The sequence below is a fragment of the Mustela lutreola genome, chromosome 7 (genome assembly GCF_030435805.1).
Source record: "Mustela lutreola isolate mMusLut2 chromosome 7, mMusLut2.pri, whole genome shotgun sequence".
NCBI classification, from domain to species: Eukaryota; Metazoa; Chordata; class Mammalia; order Carnivora; family Mustelidae; genus Mustela; species Mustela lutreola.
This window is the reverse complement of record NC_081296.1, coordinates 138,228,138-138,250,396: the sequence shown is the minus strand read 5'-3', so window position 1 is coordinate 138,250,396 and position 22,259 is coordinate 138,228,138. Positions and strand designations below refer to the sequence as shown.

Here is a 22,259-nt window from a genome sequence, read left to right as displayed (position 1 = left end):
GGAAGAGGAGGAAGAACAGGTCTGGGAATGATGTGAAAGGGTGAGTGTAGTTTTAGACCTACTGAGTTTGAGGTCCGTGAGCCAGATGATTCCAATGGAGATGTTCAATTGAGAGTTAGGTACAGGTCTGGAGTCTAGAAGTGAGATCTTGAGACATGAAAGAGTTGTGAGTCATCAGCATAAAAATGGTATTTGGGGCACAGAAATAGAGGAGGTCTCCTGAGGAGTGTGTGTAGAGTAAGGATAGAGTTTAAAGGACTTTGAGCCTAGTCCCGCAGAATCTCGGTATCCACGGAAACCAACAGAAGAAAGACCAAACGGGTAGGTGGAAAGTCAGGACAGTGCAGTCCCACAGAAGTACAAAGAAGACTGTTTCTAGGAAGAGGGAGTGGTCAGCTGTGTCACTACCACTGAGAGGTCAAGCAAGATAAAGACTGTGAGTTATCTTTTGCATTTACTGACATGTAGATTATTGTTGACCTTGGCAGGAGCAGTTTCATAGTGACTGAAGCCATATTGCATTGATTTGAGGAGTGATGGAAGGTGAGGAAATGGGGATGGTGAGTATAGACAACTCTTTCAAGAAGTTTGACTGAAGGAGAGAGAGAGAGAATGAGGGCAGGAGCTGGAGGAAGAGGTGAAGTAAAGGCGCCTTCTTTTTTAGTTCTGATTTTTTTTAGATGGGACTAAGATTATCTGGTGACCTTAATTCCTGGAGTGGAATGTGAACCTCAAAAGTATTAAAAATAAATATGTTTTAAATAAGACTAAAAAATGGAAAACCATTATTTTGCCAGATTTCTCCCCACCCCTTGCTTTAGGATGTAAGACATAGTACATTTAGTGTTACAGGCATTGATAATAACCTGGATAGGAAAGGCAACCTTCTGAAATTATCTCTAAAACATCTCTCTCTCTCTCTTTCTCTCTCCCTCTCTTGTCTCTTCCCTTCCTGCCCCACCTCACACATTCTCTGCTTTATATTTCCCTGGAAAATCATTTAGTACCTAGTTCATTACTGTACTGGTAGCAAGTGGTTAGTAAATGCTTGCTGAATAAATTAGCTTCTTTTTGATAGTGATATTTTTGACAAATAATTCTTACATCCTTTTGAACTCTCTTCGTTCAATCTCTTTTTGAATGTGACATATGCAGTGATTTTCCTCTATCTGTGAACTAGCATCCCATGTAAGATTGAGTTGTCTGATACGATGGGACAGTTAGAAAAAGTGGCTACTAGTTTGGCTTTGGCTTCATTAGTAAGTCCAAGCAGGTTTTATTTCTTTCTAAAATAGAGATAAGTCACATTTCTCTTGGGGTCACTGAGGACATGTCTGAATGATGCTCATCTGTAGAGCTTTAAAAATGTGCTGAAGCCAGGTCCTAGGACTGACTTAGATCTAGTTACTCTGCTTCTTGGGTTCATATGAAATAGAAATTAACCTACAGTGCTACTGTCAGCAAATCAACAAGTACTCGAGCTCCTAATAAGGTTCTTAACCTTAGACTAGGTCTTAGACAAAGATGGGAAGCATTGACAGTTAGGGGGGTACATACAAATTGATCAAGAATCTAGATCTGTACAGTCTTCCATGTCTGTAGCCATTGGCTTCTGGTTTATGAAAGATGGTTTGCATCTTTGTGTATCTTTTAGTGATACTTTCAAAGCAACTAAAAACAAGGGAAACTTTTAACTTTTACTTGAAAGAGACTAAGTTTATTAATTTTTTTAAGCTGAAAGATAAGCCTGTTGCTTTTTTCATAAAAGAGTGGAAGACATTGAAAATGTTTTAATGGTACATTATTGTCAACTATCATGGTCAGTGTGCTGTTTTTTTTTTTTTTAATGTTCAGTAGGAAAAATAATTATTTTTCTGGAGCTGATGATTATGTACATGGTAATTAAAAACATAATAGTAGCTCACTCATGACCCAGACTTCAAGATGTAGGTAGTGAGATGGAATTTATTCCTCTCAATAGTTTGAAGCAAGTTTCAGGTCATAGAAATGAGTGCAAAGGAAGTCTTCAGTTGATCAATAACCCTTTAGTGACATTCTCCTGTGCTCTAGCACTATGCTTAAGCACCAGGTAGGATATAAGAAAAGCATGAGACATCTCTCTCCCAAGAAAATAACATTCTGTGACTGAAAAAACAGATAATAAAACAGTGAATCTAAGCAAAATGAATCCACTCAACACAGGTACCCAAAGTTTATGTAAAAAGTAAAAAATTTGATTTGGGACACAATCTTAAAAAACAAAGCCCCAAATCATAAGGGATAGCTGAGTCTTAGAATGAACAAAGAATAGTGTTGATTTGGTTTCTGTACTATAATTTTTAATTATAATACCAACACAGTTAATATGGCAGCATTACATGTTGTCTTTATTTTGGTTTTGGATATATTGAAAAAGAAAGTAGAGATTTATTAGTTTTCCTAGGGGCTGTTTTCAGACTTTGATATTCATATTCTCTTTTGCAATTCCTATTATAAAAAATGTTTTGGTTGTTAACTGACAGGACTTCTGCTAGATCCTCAGCTGTCAGTAATGGGTTCCAAAGTTCTCCAACATCACTTTCATAAAATCCTACATCTTTATAATTGTAGTAGAAATACATGCTGTTTTTAATTATGGAAGTATAAAGGGTAGTACATGTGTGAATATTTTAGTGTTATGACAACTCTTTTCTGTATGCAACCTTGTAACCATAGGGAATTATATAATAAGTACTGGGAAAATGAAGATCCTGTAGTTAGGTCTGAGTGGTGAGATTTTTTAATTGATTTTAATTAATTAGTTATTGCTTATTTGTACAGTCTATTCTCCTTATTTTGAGGTATTTGTGTTCCATAAAGTTGCCAAGAACATTGAATTAGTGAATACTAAACCATTGCTCCCAGGGGGAAATACAGGGTTAGGTTCCTGTGAGCCTTTGGTGTCATTTTAATCAACCAGTTAATACATAACCTTGTTTTACATGTGTTCCTGTTTAATGACACCTTATTTAATATACTTTGTTGATTCATTAACATTGAACTCACAGCCAACAGCATAACACATGTCTGAATGAAATTTATCTAACACACAGGTTTTCTGTGTGAAGCACGTCACAGCTTCCTTGCACTTAGGAACACCAGACCGCATACCACACTATGCTTGCAGTCATTTTAAACAGCAAAGTCACCAACAAAAAGCACAGAAATCTGAAAAATGTGGTCCTAAATAGACCATGAAAAGGACACTTATTTACAGTATGAGAGCGAAACAAAAAGGCAGAGCATGGCCTTGTTCTGCCACAGCAGGAAATGCGCAAGTCTGGCAACTCAGAATTTTCAGTGCTCTATTACGCATGTCCACAAATGACACCAGAGTTTCCCAATTTTGGGAAGTTAGAAATAAACTTTAGCAAGTAGGCATATTTGCAAATATAGATTCCATAAATAATGAGGATCAGCTGTATTTTCTAATTATTTCTGCATTAGATTTGTTACTGTTGTAACGTTTTTCAAGTGGACGCACAAAACAAGCTTCCAGAAAGTTAAATTACAGTATAATTTGGAGAACAAAGCTGAGTCTTTAAAAATAAATAGTATTCTAAAACACAGTATATTCTCATTTATGTGTATATAGCGGGCATACAGCAGGTGTTCAAAAGAGGGACGAGCACAGGAGGAAAGAGAAGGCAAAGAAGAGACAGAACTATTTGGTTGTGTTCATTAATGATGAGACTCCTTGGATAAATCCGCACCAGCCAATGGCAGGTTAAAAATAAGCAGCTGTGAATACTGAAAGGATTTCCTCTGAGCATTTATCAAAAAGACTGCTCTCACTTCCAAAAGTATGTGTGTTAAAAGAGTAGAGAAGTATGTTGAATTAATATATATGGTGTAACTTGAATGTATATACTTGGGGGAGGAATTGAAAGATCATGTTTACTTATTTGCCTTTCTCAGTCCAGCTTTGCCTTTTCTTACATACAGACATGTGACCACAAATACAAACGCAAGTCTCTGTCAACACCAAGTTGCAAATATATAGGATTTTCAACTAAAATTTTTAAAAATGCCCTCTGTTGTAGGAACAGCAGCAGTATTGGTATCGGCAGCACCTGCTTAGTTTGCAGCAGAGGACAAAAGTGCACTTGCCAGGACACAAAAAAGGTCCCGTCATAGCAAAGGATGCCCCTGAGCCAGTAAAAGAAGAAGTTACAGTACCTGCCGCCAGTCAAGCACCAGAACCCTCTTCGTCCGATGAGCCCCCATTGCCACCACCTAATGAGGAGGTACCGCCTCCTCTCCCACCTGAGGAACCCCAGGTAACCATAAAATTAATTATTTGCTGTTTAAGAAATTGTTTAGCTTTTTCCTGATTCTTTTGTATATACTTTTGTCAAATGAATATATGTTTTTCTGTGTGTGTATTTTTTTTTTTAAACATGCAAAATTCCGATATGGGAAAATTGGATAAATGCCTGATTGGGTTTAGAAAAGGCATTTTTCTGATGGTTGAAGTGAGTGAAGAATTAGACACTCTTCTGTACTGAGGCTCTCTAAGCGCTAAAAGGATGCCCGGGAGCTGTCACACTGGCAGCCAGGGCAGCCATTAGGAGCTGCGGTGTCTGTTGTTCAGCTGCCCCAGCGGCAGGGGAGGCGCTGTCCCTTGCGGGTGGTGGGGACTCTGCACAAGTTGGTTAGCCATTCCGTGCTGTAGTTTCCTCATCTGCAAAATGAGGAAACAGTGGCTATCTTACAGAGCTGTTGAAGCATTCAGTGTGATCATCCTTGTCACTGAACATAACACATGGAGAGTTCTCACTTTGGTCCGAAGATATTTGTTCTCCCAAGAGCCTGTGTGGAAACTTTACTGAGCCGTAATGATGACATTGTAATCTCTTAGTTGAAAGTGGCTAATGTGAAAAAGAAAAAGGTCTCTCTCTCTCTTTTTTTTTTTTATTTGACAGAGATCACAAGTAGGCAGAGAAGCAGGCAGAGAGAGAGAGGGGGAAGCAGGCTCCCCACTGAGCAGAGAGCCTGATTCAGGGCTTGATCCCAGAATCCTGGGATCATGACCCAAGCCCAAGGCAGAGGCTTTAACCCACTGAGCCACCCAGGCACCCCAAAGGTTTCTTATAGAGTGCAAAGGACATAGCTATAAAGCAACTGTTTTGGGGAAATGGTTGCCCTGTTCAGGAACAGTGAGATGATTATTACAGTGAAGACTATGGGATTCATAAAGTCCTTTATATAAGAACTCGTGAGCCACAGTGTAAGCAGAGCCAGGGATTTTATCTAAACACAAAATAACTTTTCTCAGTCAGCCAGAGTTGTAAAGATTCTGAACTGTGTAATACAATACTTAATAAAATATTTGGGTCTTTTGTTAATTTGGTTGCTGTTTTGTTACTTATATAAAAGTGTATTTTCTCTTTTATCTTTTAGTCTGAAGACCCGGAAGAGGACGCTAGGTTAAAACAGCTGCAGGCCGCAGCTGCGCACTGGCAGCAGCACCAGCAGCATCGAGTTGGCTTCCAGTATCAGGGAATAATGCAGAAGCACACTCAGTTACAGCAGATCCTCCAGCAGTACCAGCAGATTATCCAGCAGCCGCCACATATGCAGGCAAGTGCCGCCTCAGCTCGCACGTGGGAAGTTGCCCCAAGTCATGGAGGAGTTGTTATTCTTGAAAGAGATCTAAATGTGAAGGAGAGAAATTAAATTTGATCTTTCCATGGGGGTTCCAAATAGTTACCTGTCACATCACCGGGGATTTGGGAAGTACAGCTTTATAGAAATGCCCTTGGGATGGGGCAGGTGTAGTGCAGATTTCTGGTCATGTCAACCCAGGCAGGTGTTAAAGGACCGTTGCTAAGGATTTTAAGAACCAGAGATTCTTATCATGTAGTTTCAAGTTGCCTACAAATCACTTCAGTGACAGACAAGCAAAAATCCACCAAAAAGATCATAGCAGTCACCACAGAAACCTAGAAACAGAGCAAAAGATAACTGCTCTTTTTATATCCAGAAGACACAAACTTGTGTCTGTATGTCTATAGTAATAAATCATTTTTAAAATTCTTAAAGTGATCCATGGTAGTACGAAAAACTTGAAAACAAATATTACTGAGATAGGTATTTGCTTTAGTGTTTAGTTGGTTTCTCCAGCTCTATGATAACTTAGGGAAATGAGTCAAAGGAAGAAAGAATGATCGTCATTAAGGAGATGTAACAAGTTTATCCTTACTAGTCTCCCAAAGTCTTTAGCATTTTAATTAAGACTACAGATGCCCTTGATTCGTTAATATTTTAACTTTAGGGTCAGTTCTCTTACAGGAATGTCTTGAAATAATTGTCACCCTTTGTTCGTAGACCATGTCTGTAGACGTGCAGCTGCGGCATTATGAGATGCAGCAGCAACAGTTTCAACATCTCTACCAAGAATGGGAGCGGGAGTTTCAGCTGTGGGAGGAGCAGCTCCATTCTTATCCTCATAAAGATCAGCTTCAGGAGTATGAGAAGCAGTGGAAAACATGGCAGGGACATATGAAAGCGACTCAGACCTATCTCCAGGAGAAAGTCAATTCCTTTCAGAACATGAAGAACCAGTATATGGGGAACATGTCAATACCACCTCCTTTCGTTCCGTATTCTCAGATGCCTCCACCTCTACCGACAATGCCCCCTCCGGTATTGCCTCCATCATTGCCACCACCAGTGATGCCCCCTGCCCTGCCTGCTTCGGTGCCACCGCCTGGCATGCCCCCACCTGTGATGCCACCTTCTCTACCAACCTCTGTGCCCCCACCTGGGATGCCTCCATCTCTCTCTTCTGCAGGGCCACCGCCAGTTCTTCCCCCACCTTCCCTCTCCTCTGCAGGGCCACCACCCGTTCTTCCCCCTCCGTCCCTCTCCTCAACAGCCCCTCCACCTGTCCTGCCCCTCCCACCATTGTCTTTAGCCACACCTCCTCCAGGATTACCTCCCCCCGGGGTTCCACAAGGGATGCCTCCTCAGTTAGGATCAGCCCCAGTCCCACCAGCCTCCACTTCTCAGAGTTCACAGGTTCCAGAGAAACCTAGACCAGCACTGCTTCCCACTCCTGTGTCTTTTGGTTCAGGCCCGCCCTCAGCCTACCACCCTCCATTGCAATCAGCTGTTAGCCCATCAGAACAAATGAATTCTAAAACTCTGAGCAAGTCTACTCTGCCATATAGTTCATTCTCATCTGAGCAAGGACTTGGGGAGTCTTCAGCTGCTCCATCTCAGCCAATCACTGGAGTCAAGGATATGCCAGTGAGGTCAGGTGGACTGCTTCCAGATCCTCCTAGAAGCAGTTACTTGGAAGGCCCAAGAGGCCCAAGGTAGGTCTGCTTTTGTTTGGTTGGTTGGTTTGGTTTGGCTTTTTTGTTGATTTAGGCTGAGTAGGCCTTGATGGTATAAAAACTTTATTTATATGATTTTTATATTCTTTTTGTACTTTTATATACATTCCTGGTTTACAGTTAATAATGTTAGTATTGTTCACTTCTTAGATGTGACATAATAAAATCTAGAAGTAGTAACATGCCCCCATTTCTTTGATGTCCTACATGTAGAGATCATAGTCCAGAATGAATGTCCCGTTTTAGGGTAGTGCCTCTCAATTTCTTGATGACTTTTTAGCTTCAGAAGTAGTATTTATTAAGTTTTATCTTTTTTTTTTCTTAATTTCACAATTAACTGAATCAGTAAATTCTCTTTGTTAGATAATATGCCTGCTGTTGGCGATAAAGATGAATAAGCCAATATTCGAATGAAATAGGCAACAAAATTTAGAATAAGAGTAAATAGGACTTTCATCTATTTGTTTAGCAAATATTGATTCCTGCTCTGTGCTTATAGCAATGAGTATAACAGAGCGGACAAAATCCCCGCCCCCATGGAGCTTATTTCTTGTATATCTCCCTCAATTTGGGAGATGTTTTCCTTTTGTCTGAACCACATTTTTATTTAGAAAAGCACACAGAAATTTACTAGTAGTCTTAAATTTTTTTGTTTTTGTTTTTTGTTTGTTTTTGCTTTGCATTTTAAAAGGTGTTAAATTCATTTTTCAAGTTTGTAAAAGTATATTCCCCCCTGCAGGTTGACCTAAATGTTAATTTTTCTGTAGAGAAACCTTACCAATCACATTTTTTTCCCAATTGGAAATTGTGATAGAAATACGTACTCCTTATACTAAATATAGATGGTACAAAAAAATAATCTAAAAAGTGAAATTCACCTAATTCCACAATCTAGAGATAATAATTAAAAATATATATGCCATCAAAAATGGGATCATACTGAGCATTTTGTCTTGTAAACTTTTTCTACTCATCAGTACATTGGTTAGTTTTCCATCTCAGTGTCAGTGTTATCTATATTATTTTAATTTAACCTGAATTTTGACTTTTGGAAACAAAATATATCTTTTATTTGTTCCCCAAATTTATAACTCTTAAAACAACATGGCACAAAACTCCACCATCGAATAAGGTGTTGACAGTTCTCTAGAAAACTTATTATTTCTTGCACTGAACCTAAATGTGTTGCTGTAACCTCTACCTGTTGATTCTAGATCTGCCTCTGTGGTTAACACATAATTAACATGAATTCCTCTGGGTGCCAGAAGCCTTGCCAGAGGCTTTACGTGCATTATATTATCTCGTAGAGTCTTCTCAGCAGCCTGTGAACAAGGCAGGCTATACCCTGTGTTTACCCTTTAGAGACTGGGCTTGAGAGGTTTGAGTAACTTGCTCAGCATCATATAACTGGGAGAGTAGAGCCTGAGTCCACACCCAGTGGGAGCAGAGTCCAGGGGGCTCCCAGAGCAAAAGCACTAGTTAACTGCTGTATTTAATGCCATGATTCAGTGATATTCAGACTGTCAGTGATTACAAGTACATTTTGTAGTCTTGATTTATTTGGTATGTGTAACTTTTTTATTAGAATTCCCACTTATCTCTTAGATTAAGCATTGCCTTTTGGATCTGGTGATGAATTTGCTGTCAAAAAAGTGCATTATTCTTAACACCTTAAGAAACAGAGATTTCCTGCTTCCTTTTTTCCCTATCATATTAATGTTTTCTGTCTTTTGCCCACCAAATCTTGTTGTAAATTTAGGACCTATTTTAGGTTTTCTTCTTACCATAAGGTACAGCTAATAATTTCACTTCTAGGCAGATCTTAGCAATTATGTAGCACAATATCCCGTTCATAGCAGTTGATATTTATGTTGCATTTTAGGTTGTCTTCCTGGGTCTTGCACATATTATTTTATTATTTCTCTCTGATCTCATGAAGTAAACATACAAGGGAAGTTAAGATTTGGAGAGATTCTAAATAAATTGCCCCAGATGATGTTGCTAGTAAATGATTGAGATGGAATTAGAATCCAAGGCCTTCTGATCCCCCCCCCCCGACCTTTTTTAAAGATTTATTTATTTATTTATTTATTTATTTAGAGGGAGAGAGAATGAGCCTATGCCTGTGGTGTGGGGTTGTGTATAGAAGGAGAGGGAGGGAGGGTCCCAAGCAGACTCTGTACTGAGCGTGGAGTCCAGTGTGGGGCTCAACCTCACGACCCTGAGATCATAACCTGAGCCGAAACCAAGTCAGACACTCAACCAACTGTACCACCCAGGTGCCCCGATCCACTTTTGAGTTCATTTTATTTCCTGTGGCAAGTAGTTGATGGCCTCTTCTTAAACATTGGCACTGTGATAAGGAATACCAGCATAATAAGGTATTGACAATTTTCTGGAAAGTTGTGCCTAAATGTGTTGCTGTCACTTCTGCCTGTTGACTCTAGATCTGGCTCTGTGGTACAACAGATAATTATCCTATCCCCGTCTCTAGCATGTCCCTGTGGTTCTTTAAACACCGCCCTCCTGTCTCTCCCAGCGGGCCTTACCTGCTCTTCTCTGCCACCGCGGAAACTCCGATTCTTCTTTTCTTTTCACACTAACATTGTGTCTGGCCTCCTCCTGCTACGTTGCTCCCTGTCTCGAGGAGGGCCTTGAATTTGCCAGTCTCCTTCACAATGAGCACTTACTTCAGATGCAGGGAACCGAAGAGCCTGTTACCAGCTTTGTTATAAATAACGTACTTGTGTAGCTGAACAAAACATCTGTTTGGCTTCCCTGGTCTTTTTCACATTAGCCATTACTAGGGCAAGCCTCTCTCATCCCGAACTTGGATAGTTGTTTTTGTTTTGTTTTTCTCTTTTTCTAAGACTTTATTTTACATTTCATCTAGTTAGGTTTGGGCCAACTTTCTGGTCTGCTGCAATCTTAATAAATGTTGATTATATTGCTTTTAGATGTTCCTCTCCAGCTTTTTCACGTGCAACTTTGATAAGGATGGCTTTTTGGTTTTTGAATTGGATCCTGCTCACATTATCTAACCTGTTTCTAAAACCTTTCCCCAATCTAGCTTATGTCATTTCCATTTCTCTTATCCTTCTAGTTCTTTTGCTCACTTAGCTCATACCGCGTTTAATCTGTGACTATTGCCTAGGCATGATTCTTTTTCCTCCTGTGTACCTAGGTTAAAAAAAGAAAAAATCAGTGGGAAGCTGGTAAGTGAATGAAAGAGACTGAGGTAGGAACAATCCACACTGTCAAGGAAACCTGTGAAAGCTGGGTAGAGAAACAAGAATGGAGAACACAGATAACTAACTTACCAATAACACACTATCAAAATAAAGTAATGTAAATTACTTTGAGTTTTTGCAAAATCCAGATTTACGCTGCTTTCTAAAAACTGTGAAGGTTTCCAAGAAGTCCAGTGGTAGAACTGCGTCATGTGTAAATTCCATACTGGAGCATCTGGGGCAGCTGTTTTGAAGTTGTGTGTATGTATGTGTATCATTTGATTCATCAGGTCTTCTAGAAGACTACCACTGCTCTAAAACTGTTAGGTCAGTGGATATTGGTTTCCCAGAACCCTTTATTTTTCAGTCATAAAATTTATTTATTAAAGGGTAACATACAGAGATATGCACAATCCTGAGTGCATAACTTAGTGAATTTTCACAAAGTAAACACAACTCGTGTTATCACTACTGGGATAAAGACATGAAGATAACTAGTGTCTTGAGTAGTATCCTCATGCCCCTTCCCGTTTTCCTTCGCCCCAAAGATAACCACTAGACCAACTTTTTATGTCACACATTAGTTTTGCCCATTTTTGAAGTTTTATAAATGGAATTCTACTGTGTGTACTCTTTTTGAGTCTGGCCTCTTTCATTTGACATTATGTTATTGTGAGATTCATCCCTGGTGTGTTCATTCTCTTTTCTCTACAGTATTTTGTTTTGTGACTATACCACAATCTGTTTATCTAGTCTAATAGTGATGATCATTTAAGCTTTTGGTTATTACAAAAAGCACTGCTTTGTGTCTTTTGGTGCTATATGTGTCCCTTTAGGGGTGTGTGTGTGTGTGTGTGTGTGTGTGTGTATTTTGTTTAGAAATGTACCAGCGATTGGAATTGCTTCATTAGGGGGGGTAGGTATGGTTCTGCTTGGATAGATATTGTCAGACAGTTTTCTGAAATGATTGTGTCCATGTACATTCTCACCAGCGGGTTTTTTGCATCCTCATCAACACTTGGTATTGTTAAATTTTTATATCTTAGCAATCTTGGTGGATATCTAGTGGTGTTGTGGCATGGCTTTAATTTGTATTTCCCTGATTACAAATGAGGTTAACTTGTCTTTCCATTTGATTATTGTTAAGTTGAATTTCCTCTCTTATGAAGTGCTGATTGAAATCTTTTCCTAGTTTTTCTATTGAGTTATGTATTTTTCTTACTGATTTGTAGGGATTCCTTATGTATGCTAGATATAACCCTGTGTCTAGATTGTCTCAACTGTTTCTCACTCTATAGCCCTTTGTCTTTCTCATCCTCACTGTACTGAAAAAGTGTCATATTGATCCAGCAGACCCTTTTGACATTTTAAAGGAATTTTACAAATAACTTACAGAAGTAACAATAAAGGGATAGTGAAAAACAACTTATAGGAATTTTTATAAATGTTTTACAAGTGCAGAGCTCTGCCTCAAGTAAATTTTGTCACATAAACATAAACATAAAAGATGAAATAATCCTGTCACACATTCTCCTGGCAAAGCAAAACGGTCCAGGTTCTTGGCACAGAGTATTATGTGATGATATCCTTCCAGTTCAATGACTAAGCGGATGACAGTACATTTCCTTTCTGTCCTTAGAAATCTATTGTTCACTCATCGAATCTTGAGTTTGAGAATATTAATCTAGGGTACTGTCATCTAAGGACTTAACAGTTGGAGATTTTACTTTTATGATCGGTTTCACAGCTTTATTAGAGCCTAGAGTGCTTCTGTCTCTGTGTTTATTTTTTGATTTTGACACAGCTTCCTCTCTCACTTTTCTTTGCCATGCTAGTCAGGAAATGAAAATTTCTAAATTCTCAATTGTGTTCAATGAGCCTAAAAGTAGGGTGTAATATTTTGGGCAATACAGATTGGGGTGAGGTGACAGCTGTTTTCACCTTTGCTTCATCTTTTAGGCAAATCCATCATTCCTTCATTACCTTTGTATTTTAATCTTCTTTGGCATAGTTGGGGATAATTGATAAGTAATGATGAGTGAGTAATGAATTCTAGGATAAGGAAATTGCAGAATATTTAAGATATAGAAAAAAGTCACTTAGGATCTCAGTATGTCTTAAATTTATGGAAGGCTGTAATGGATCCATAATGACCCAATTGCATGTAATATAAGTTTTATTCTCTTTTTTAAGAGGTAAATTTTCTCTTTGTTCTCGGGAAAGCCTATAAGAAAAAAGTCATGAAATAGCAATCCTCATAATAGAACTGTTTATTTTTTAAGAGTTTATTTCAATTCCAGTTAGCATACAGTGTAATGTGTGTTTCAGGTATTACAATAAGGTGATCCAACACTTCCATGCAACTCCCGGCATGCATCACAGCAACTGCACTTCCTAATTCCCGTGCTCTGTTTATCCCATCCTCACCCCTGCCCACCTCTTCTCTCGTAACATCACTTTTTCTCTAGAGTTAGAGTCTGTTTCTTGTGAGGGGGGCACCTGGCTGGCTCAGCCGGTAGAGCATGGGACTCTTGATCTCAAGGTTGAGTTCAAGCCCCGTGTTGGGAGTAGAGCGTACTTTAAAAAAGAAAATCTTTCTTGGTTTGTCTATTTTTTTTTCCCTTTACTCATTTTTTTTGTTTCTTAAATTCCACATGTGAGTGAAATCATCTGGTGATCATGTCTCTGACATTTTGCTTAGCATAATGCTTTCCAGCTCCATCCACATTGTTGCAAATGGCAAGATTTCATTCTTTTTTATGGCTGACTAATATTCCATTACACATACACATGTATATGTATATATACAAACACACACCCCACACACACATCTTTATCCATTCATCAGTGGATGGGCACTTGGGCTGTTTCCATGATTTGGCTATTGTAGAAAATGCTTCTGTATACATTGGGTTGCATGTATCCTTTTGAATTAGTACTTGTGTATTCTTGGAATAAATATCTAGTAGTGCAATTGATGGATCAAAGGGTAGTTCTCTTTTTAACTTTTTGAGAAGCATCCATACTGTTTTCTATAGTGGCTATACCAGCTGGCATTCCCAGCAATGGTGTAAGAGGGTTCCCATTTCTCCACATCCTCACCAACAGCTTTTTTTTCTTGTGTTGTTGATTTTAGCCATTCTCATAGGTGTGAGTATACTAGACTGTCTAAAAACAAAACAAAACAATTCTAAAATTAGGATTCAGTGAACCCAGAGGAACCTCAAAGGTTAATGGTGTCTTTTCATTAATAGACATTATTGATTTTAATTTAATAGTCTAATTTGTTGATCTTTTCCTTCATGGTTGGTGCTTTTTTGTGTCCCACTTTAAGAAATCTTTGTTTACCGCAAAGCCATAAATACATTATCCTATTTTATCTTCTGTTTTTTATTGTTTTACCTTTTATTTTTAGGTCAACAATCTATATAGAATTGATTGTTCGTTAATGTGTGGTATGGGGTAGGGGTCATGGTTTATTATTTTTCATATGGCTGTGTAGTTGACCCCAGTGCCATTTATTGAAAAAGTCATCTTTTCCTTACTGTGTTGGTAGTAAGTCCATCACGAGTCAAATGACTATATGTGGGAATTTATTTCTGGACTCTATTTGCCATCCTTGCACCAGTATCCTGTTTTAATTACTGTAGTTTTGTTAATAAATCGTGATATCTCTTAGTATAAGTCCTCCAATTCTGTGTCTCTAGATCAGAGGTTGGCAAACTTTCTCTGTGAAGGGCCAGATGGTAAATATTTTTAGGCTTTGTAGACCATGTTTGGTTTCTGTCAAATATTTTTCTTTCTTCCTTTTATTTTTCACCTTTAAAAATGTAAAAAAAAATCATTCTTAACTGTATTTGCCCCATGGGCCTTAGTTTACTGACCTCCAGTCTAGATTGACTTGTCTATTCTTGGTCCTCTCTCTTTCCCACATAATGCTTAGAATCAGCTTGTCAGTTTTCAGAAACCTGCTGGAATTTTGATGAAAATTGCATAGAATCTCTTGACCATTTTGCACAAGACTTGCCATCTTTGTAATATCTCGGCTTCTGATCTGTCACACATACTTTTTGATTGGTTTTCAGGTTGGAATTGTGGACCTCTTCTGTACCTGTCTTATTAGGATTAGTAAGGGATTATAAACACTATAATTTTACTCTTTGCTTTCATTTGTTATGGTTGTTCCTGTTTTTAGAGATTACTCTTGGGGGGAATTTTGATTTTAGGATCTTGGTTGTACATATTAGAAAATAACTGAAAAATTATCTCACATGAAAATTAAAAGGACAGGAATTTGGTTCCAGAATTGAGTATTTTGTAATTCCCATGGTCAGCTGATTTCAGTATGTTTTTGTAACTGTTGTGACAATAAGGTGTTATCTTGTTTAAGGGTATATGTATTTCTGCATACCTCTTAAGTTTTTATACGAACATTTGGAGTCTATTTTTTTATGTCAAATCTTTTATAAGTTTTATAAATACCTCTAATGGTTTAATACCTAGTTTGGGGGTTTTTATTTTTTAGAAGTTTATGGAATGCCTAACTGTACAAAAATTTTCTGAATATTTAAATACCAAATATTTGTTTTTCTTTTCATCTAATCAATGGGCAATGCATGTGTTTTGATGTGATTGTATTCAGTGAATATATACTATGTTTGTACTTTATTTCAAATGTTTTTATATGTTAAAAAGGTCATAGCATTTCATTGTATTGATGTAAACATGACATTTTTGTGCATACTTTTAAATTGAATATCTCTTAATATATTTCTTCTAAAGGCTTAAGAATTCTTTACTTTTATAAATACAAAAGGTTTTGATAGTCTTACATTTTGTTACATCCTCAAGCTTTAAAAATTTGAAAGTGCAGTGCTGATAAATAATTGCCATTTACGTGTAGTGTTGAAAGTATATTTCAGTTGCTTTAACATTTTCTTACTCCCCAAATAAAAATAAAATGATGACCCTTCGCTGTTGATCAGCAATTTAATCTGAAAGCAAAGCGCCCTCCCCTTTAAGGAAACTGCATACTGTATGTGCGGGCATGACGCTTGTAGTAATGAGTTCCTTAACTTTTACAGCCTTGCCACTGTGTTCTGTTCTTCCTTATCTGCACATCCTTTAGTGCCTCTGGCTTTGTTTTTTCTTTCCTCTGGCTTTGACACTTGCTCTTCTCTTTGTCTGGAATCCCTTTCCTGTCAGTTTTGCTTTACTACTTCCTATTTTTCCTGCCCTAGGGGCAGGGAGCTCTAATTATGTGTTGAGATCCTTCAGTGAGTCAGACCATGGGGATCCCTCAGTGAACAAGGCCAACATGTCCCATTTGATCAAATTGTGTTCTAATTGTTGGTTTACTTGCCTCACTCATCCCGTGGACTGTGAACTCGAGTTATGTATCTGTTTATTTATTTCTAGAGCTGACAGGTCCTGACAGATGTTCAATCAGTCTTACTTATGCCGGAATGTCTCTGTTATGGACAAAATTCTGTAGGCGTTCACAGTTTGGGTAGGAAGGCAGTTCATTTGCATTCAGATTTGTTGATAAAACTGGGAAACAAATGCACAAGGGTTCTTACTCTTGTACCTTGTGGAGGATAGTCTTACTTAACACTTAAGTGAACTAGTGATTATTGAATTGAATACAAAGCTGATGGCTTTACACAATTTTAATGATCTCAGGTGTTTTTCCAGGCACTTTGAATTAATAAATGTAACTTCAAGAAAAGGAACTAAACCATCACAATCCGTGAAACAGTATCATAAATAGGTAAATAAGTAAGTAAGTGACCTCCATCCTAAGCGTTGCGGTGTATCCTTTGACAAGTCTCTGGTCAGCTCCTTTTCCTTTGCCCGACAGTAACGATGCCAAGCCTTCACCACTTTGCAGAGACCATCTGCACTAGTGCTGCTTTCTTTGTTTCCACAAACATTTTTATTTTGCTTTGTATCTTTATTTTAGCTTCTTGCCTCCTAGAGAAAATCAAGGCTTTCAGGCCCAGTGAAACTCACTTCCTGCCCTTCTATTTACCTTATCTTATTATCCTCATCTTTCTTCTTCTAGCCTCAGAGTAAGTCCTTCTTCCTCATGGTTAGGGGTAATCTCTTTGTGCCACTTAAATTCATTTTACATTTTTATCCAAGTGGTACACACCTACAGTTTGGAAAAATCAGGCAAAGCAGCCAGCCTAGATTCTAATGACATCTTTTAATTCTTTAGCTGTTTCTTCTGGTAATTACCTTCCTGTCACTAAATAATATGCTTCGGCTTTCTTGACTTAAACATTTTAGATGTTATATATTTGCTTCCAGGTCTGATAAGGATTTAATTCTTACACTACTCCAACCCCATCTGTCTAATACATTTATATCACTGCTGTTAGATAAGTAAACCAGGTTTGCTAGAGGTAAGCAGTGTGTTATAATTATATTTTCTTTAGTGTAATGACTTTTCTAGAATTTCCAATTGTCTTCTTGAAAAATATTTAAAATAATTCTCCAACCCTAGTTGTGTTATAATTATATTTTCTTTAGTGTAATGACTTTTCTAGAATTTCCAATTGTCTTCTTGAAAAATATTTAAAATAATTCTCCAACCCTAGTCTCAAAAGCACCAGCTCTTTTTTTTCTGAGGAGATCGCTCTCCCAAATTTATTCATCATCTTGCTTTTCACCTGGGCGGGTTGGGTGGTTGGTTGCTCAAAAGATCTGCCGTATGGCTGTTACTTCAGCATTTCCCTGGACTATCCTCCTGGATTGGATTCACTCTCTACTGAATCTCATGGCTTCCTGTTTGTGGTTTAGTGCCTCTTTTTCCCCAGAGTGCATGCCCAAGTTGCTTACTGAGAGATTGTGTTGGAGGTAGGTACATTTTCTGAGTCTTGTGTGTGTGTTAATACTTTTATTCTAACCTCACACTTGATTAATCATTTGGATATAGAATTTGAAGTTGAGCATTTAAAATTTTTTGATGTAGTTAAACAAAAAATTAGTTCACCCATTTCCCCCTTACCCCACATCTGCCTCTGGCAACCACGAGCCTGTTCTCTGTATCTAGGAGCTTGGTTTTTTTCTACTGATTTATTTATTTTTACATTCCACATGTAAGAGAGCTCATACAGTATTTGTCTGACTTACTTCACTTAGCATAATGCCCTCGAGGTTTATCCATACTGTCACAAATGGCAAGATTTCATTCTTTTTTATGGCTGAGTAATATTCAGTTCAGTATTCACTTTCTTTATCCATTCTTCCATCGATGGACGCTGAGGTGGTTTCCATATTTTCGCTATTGTGAATAATGCTGCAGTGAACATGAGGATGCATGTATCTTTTCAAGTTAGTTTTTTGTTTTCTTCACATACAGATACCTAGAAGTGGAATTGATGTATCATATGGTAGTTTTACTTTTGATTTTTCGAGGAACCTTCATACTGATTTCCTTGTGGCAGCACCATTTGCATTCCCACTAACCGTGTACAGGAGTTCTTTTTTTTTCCATATCCTTGCCAACACTTGTTATTTCTAGTCTTTTTGAAAAGAGCCATTCTAACAGGTGTAGGGTAATATCTCATTGTGGTTTTGTTTTTGTTTTTGTTTTAATTTATTTATTTGACGGAGATCACAAGTAGAGAGGCAGGCAGAGAGAGAGGGGGGAAGCAGGCTCCCCGCTGAGAAGAGAACCTGATGTGGGGCTCTATCCCAGAACCCTGGGATCATGACCTGAGCCAAAGGCAGAGGCTTAACCCACTGAGCCACCCAGGTGCCCCTCTCATTGTGGTTTTGATTTGCACTTCCTTAATGCAGGAAAGATGCATACAAAAGATGTAGATTATCTTTTCATGTACCTACTGGCCATCTGTATACCTTCTTTGGAAGAATATCAGTTCAGATCTTCTGCCCATTTTTTAATCAGATTGTATTTTTGCCAGAGTTGTATGAGTTCTTTATTTTGGATGTTAGCCCCTTATCAGATATAATATTTGCAAGTATTTTCTCCTAATCAATGGGTTGCCTTTCTGTTTTTTGTTGATGGTTTTCATTTTGTTTGTCTGTTTCTTAAGGTTTTTTAAAAAATCTGTTTGACAGAAAAAGAGACAGCAAGAGAGGGAACACAAGCAGGGGGAGTGGGAGAGGGAGAATGTAAGCTTTGCACTGAGCAGGGAGCTCGATGTGGGGCTCAATCCCAAGACCCTGGGATCATGACCTGAGCTGAAGGCCATAGATGCTTATCTGAGTGAGCCACCCAGGTGCCCTCATTGATGGTTTTCTTTGCTGTACAGAAGCTTTGTAGTTTATTGTGGTCCCACTTGTTTATTTTTGCTTTTTGCTTTTGATGTCAGATTCAAAAAATCATTGCCAGGACCTACGCCAAGGAGCTTACCTTTTGTTTTTTTCTAGGAGTTCTTTGGTTTGGGGTCTTACTTTCAAGTCTTTAATCCATTTTGAGTTAGTTTTTGTGTATAGTGTAATATAGCACCATAGTTGCGTTCTCTCGTATGTGGCTGTTCGATGATTTTCCCAGGATGATTTATTGAAGAGACTGTCCTTTCTCCATTGTATATTCGTGGCTCCTCTGTCATAAAGTAATTGACCATATATGTGCAGGTTTATTTTGGGCCTCTCTCTTCTGTTCCATTGATCTGTGTGTGTCTGTTTTTATGCCAGTACCAAACTGTTTAATACCATTTAAGTATTGAAGTTGAACGTAATTATTCCTCAAGGTTTTAGGAACATCATTCTGTTTTCTTCTGTCACTTAGTGTAGATGCTATACTGTTGTGATTCTTGTCCTTTTTATTTTTTTTTAATTAAAAATCTTTTTTTAAATTCTTGTCCTTTTTAGATGACTTCTCCCTATTGCCAGAAACTACCCCCCTCCCCAGTATTCTAAAAGTTCATAGTTTGTTTTGTTTTGTTTTACTAATTATACTGGGTATTTAGTGAGCTAGGGTCTTTCTGTCTGGATATGAGAGTCTCTTAACTCTTAAATTTTTATGCTATTCATTAATTTTTTTTTCTTTTATGTTTTTCTCTTTCTGGAACTCCTTGTTTGTAGACTTTTGGACCTGCTAGATTGATTTTGTCTCTTTTCTCTTTCATTTGGTTGTACTTTGAGATACTACTAACCCTTTTATTGCATTTTGTTTGGATAATTTTTTTAAAAAATTTCTGTAGTTCTTTTGATTCTGATCCTTTTTTATATACAGCAAATTGATTTATAGCTACAGTATCTTTAAGAATCTCTCTGAGGATATTATTTGGGTTTTGGTTTTTTTTTTTTTTAAGTTCTCTTGTGTTTTTTGCGTTATCTCTGTTTTCTCCAGATGTAGGACCTTGTTCACCTTTGGTCTCTTCCTTTTGTTTTAGAGACATTCCTCAAATATCTAGATATTAAAATAAATATCCATTTATATTTAAGAATGGGGGACACAGATAAGCTAATTGGAAACTCTGTGTGCATATGGGGGGCTTATCAACTATTCTTGCTCTCAGTAAATTCAGGCTTTGTTTTAGGTGGTAGGGCAAAGAACTGTCTGCTAAAGTTAGAGGGCCCTCAGATTCCAAACTTTAGGGACTTTCAGCCTTAAGAAAGTCTGGTTGATGGTTCTGAATATAGATTTTAATTTACATATTTTAGCCCTCAAGTCTTATTTCTGTCCTTCATGGTATCTGAGAATGTTGACTCTCTAGGGTTCTGTGATCAAACCAGCTCCATTTTTATTTTATGTCCTTCTACTACCATCATTCTAAACTGCAGCTTCTCTTTGCTCCATATGTTACCATTCATGTTTGCTCTTTGTCTTCCAGAATGTAAAAACAAAATTTTCATCTGCTGTTGGTCTCCTTTCTGTTTATAATGGATTCGTGTATATCACAATTCCTTGTGATAACTCTGTGTGGTGTCAGTTTGGCTAGTCTGTAGTACCCTTCCCAGAGTTCCCTTATATGTTTCTGATTTGGGTGGGTCACAAGGGAGATTTTTGCATCTGACATAAAATATTTATCCCCGGACGACTGAAGAAAGATTCTTACCTATTTCCCAGAAGAGGATATAAAGTCCCTTTTTTGTCCTTGGAGAAATCTTCATTCTTCTAGCTGGTTCACACTCTCTCTTTGACACTCTGTAATTTAAACTCTTGAAATATAAAATTAACTATTATTTATACATCTTATGTTAGATGATAAGGAAGAAAAATCAACCAACAATATTTGACTAATAATATGTATATATTTAAACATACCAAATTAAGGAAGAAATACTCAGAACTATTACAGTTCTTTCTGCAACTGGTCATGTAACTATAGTTGGTATTTATAACTTCCTTCTTCCACTACCCATTTTATAGTCCCTTTGCTCTCAGCATGCACCTCAGGTGGTCCTGTTTTTTTGCCTGGTGGAGTGACCCAGACCTTCATTCCTGAAGGGTCTGGGCTATTGACAAGCCTATCTGAATTGAGTTACTGTAATTTTTTTTTTTTAAGATTTTATTTGTTTATTTGACAGACAGAGATTACAAGTAGACAGAGAGGCAGGCAGAGAGAGAGAGAGAGAGAGAGGGAAGCAGGCTCCCTGCTGAGCAGAGAGCCCGATGTGGGACTCGATCCCAGGATTCTGGGATCATGACCTGAGCCGAAGGCAGCGGCTTAACCCACTGAGCCACCCAGGTGCCCCGAGTTACTGTAATTTTTAATTGACTTTAATCACAGAACACGGAAGTGCTAAGAGGTGTTCTAGAGGCTCTCCATTGCAGACATAGTCTCCCTTATCCTCAGTAGTGCAGTAGTAACCCAGTTTCTCCTTGCAGCTCAGGGCCAAGTCACCCCCAGCCAGTACAGTAAGTCCCTTCTTTGCCTTTGATCAGAACCCAAAGTAGCCAGGTGGCAGTCTCAAGTTGAGTTTAATGGAGTTATTGTTGTGTCCCCTGATGAGAGCATTCCTCCCTTTGATACTAAAAGACTTCTAGACCAGCAAAACCTGATGGCTATTCCTGATAGGGTTAGGAGATAAATGTTTTATCCGAAACTGAAATTTTTATTTTTCACTGATTTCCCAAGCAAATAAGAGAAAAACTCTATCTCATTAAAAGCATGAAAGGTATCACCATCGGTTGATGCCTAAGCCAGAAACCTTGGAATCATCCTAAATTCTTTTGTTATCATTTTAGTCTCACCTGTTAGAAAATCCGATCCATTTTACCTTCCTTCACATCTCTCACTTTTATCTCCTCTACATCCTCATGTCAGTCACTGCCATGGAACAGGCTTCACTTTCATTTACCCAAATTGTAGAAACAATCTACAAAAAACTTTTCCCACCTATCCATCTGCTACTTTTCTGCTAGGGCAGAAAAGATTGCTAGGGCAATCTTTTAAAAATCCGACCGTCTGTAGTTGGCTCTAAGTCTCATTAAGTAATTCCCAGCTTCTTACCCAGCTGAATTAATTCATCTATGGTAACAAACCCACAGTCACATGCTTTAATAAATTAGAGGTTTATTCTTTCGCAGCACTTATGTGACGGCTGTCCATTGTCAAGAGTCCAGGTTCCTTCTAATTTGTTACTTTTCATCCCTTTGTGTATTTTCCTTATCTGCATGGTCCAAGATGCTTCCCCACCATGTCAGAGCCAGCATGAAAAAGGAAAT

The 22,259-nt window shown here is 38.1% G+C and overlaps 1 protein-coding gene across 4 annotated transcripts in view; it reads left to right on the top strand.

Annotated features, from left to right (window-relative positions):
- Positions 1-22,259, top strand: part of YLPM1 (YLP motif containing 1) — a 75,190-nt gene that overhangs the window by 5,654 nt on the left and 47,277 nt on the right. For all 4 annotated transcript variants that reach the window (XR_009355833.1, XM_059182800.1, XM_059182802.1 and 1 more), the window contains exons 2-4: positions 4,083-4,319; positions 5,443-5,622; positions 6,370-7,361. Coding sequence is in view for 3 of the 4 variants with exons in the window: in XM_059182800.1 (XP_059038783.1) it covers positions 4,083-4,319; positions 5,443-5,622; positions 6,370-7,361 (1,409 nt within the window). In the remaining variant the exon portion in view is untranslated. The remainder of the gene's footprint in view (positions 1-4,082; positions 4,320-5,442; positions 5,623-6,369; positions 7,362-22,259) is intronic.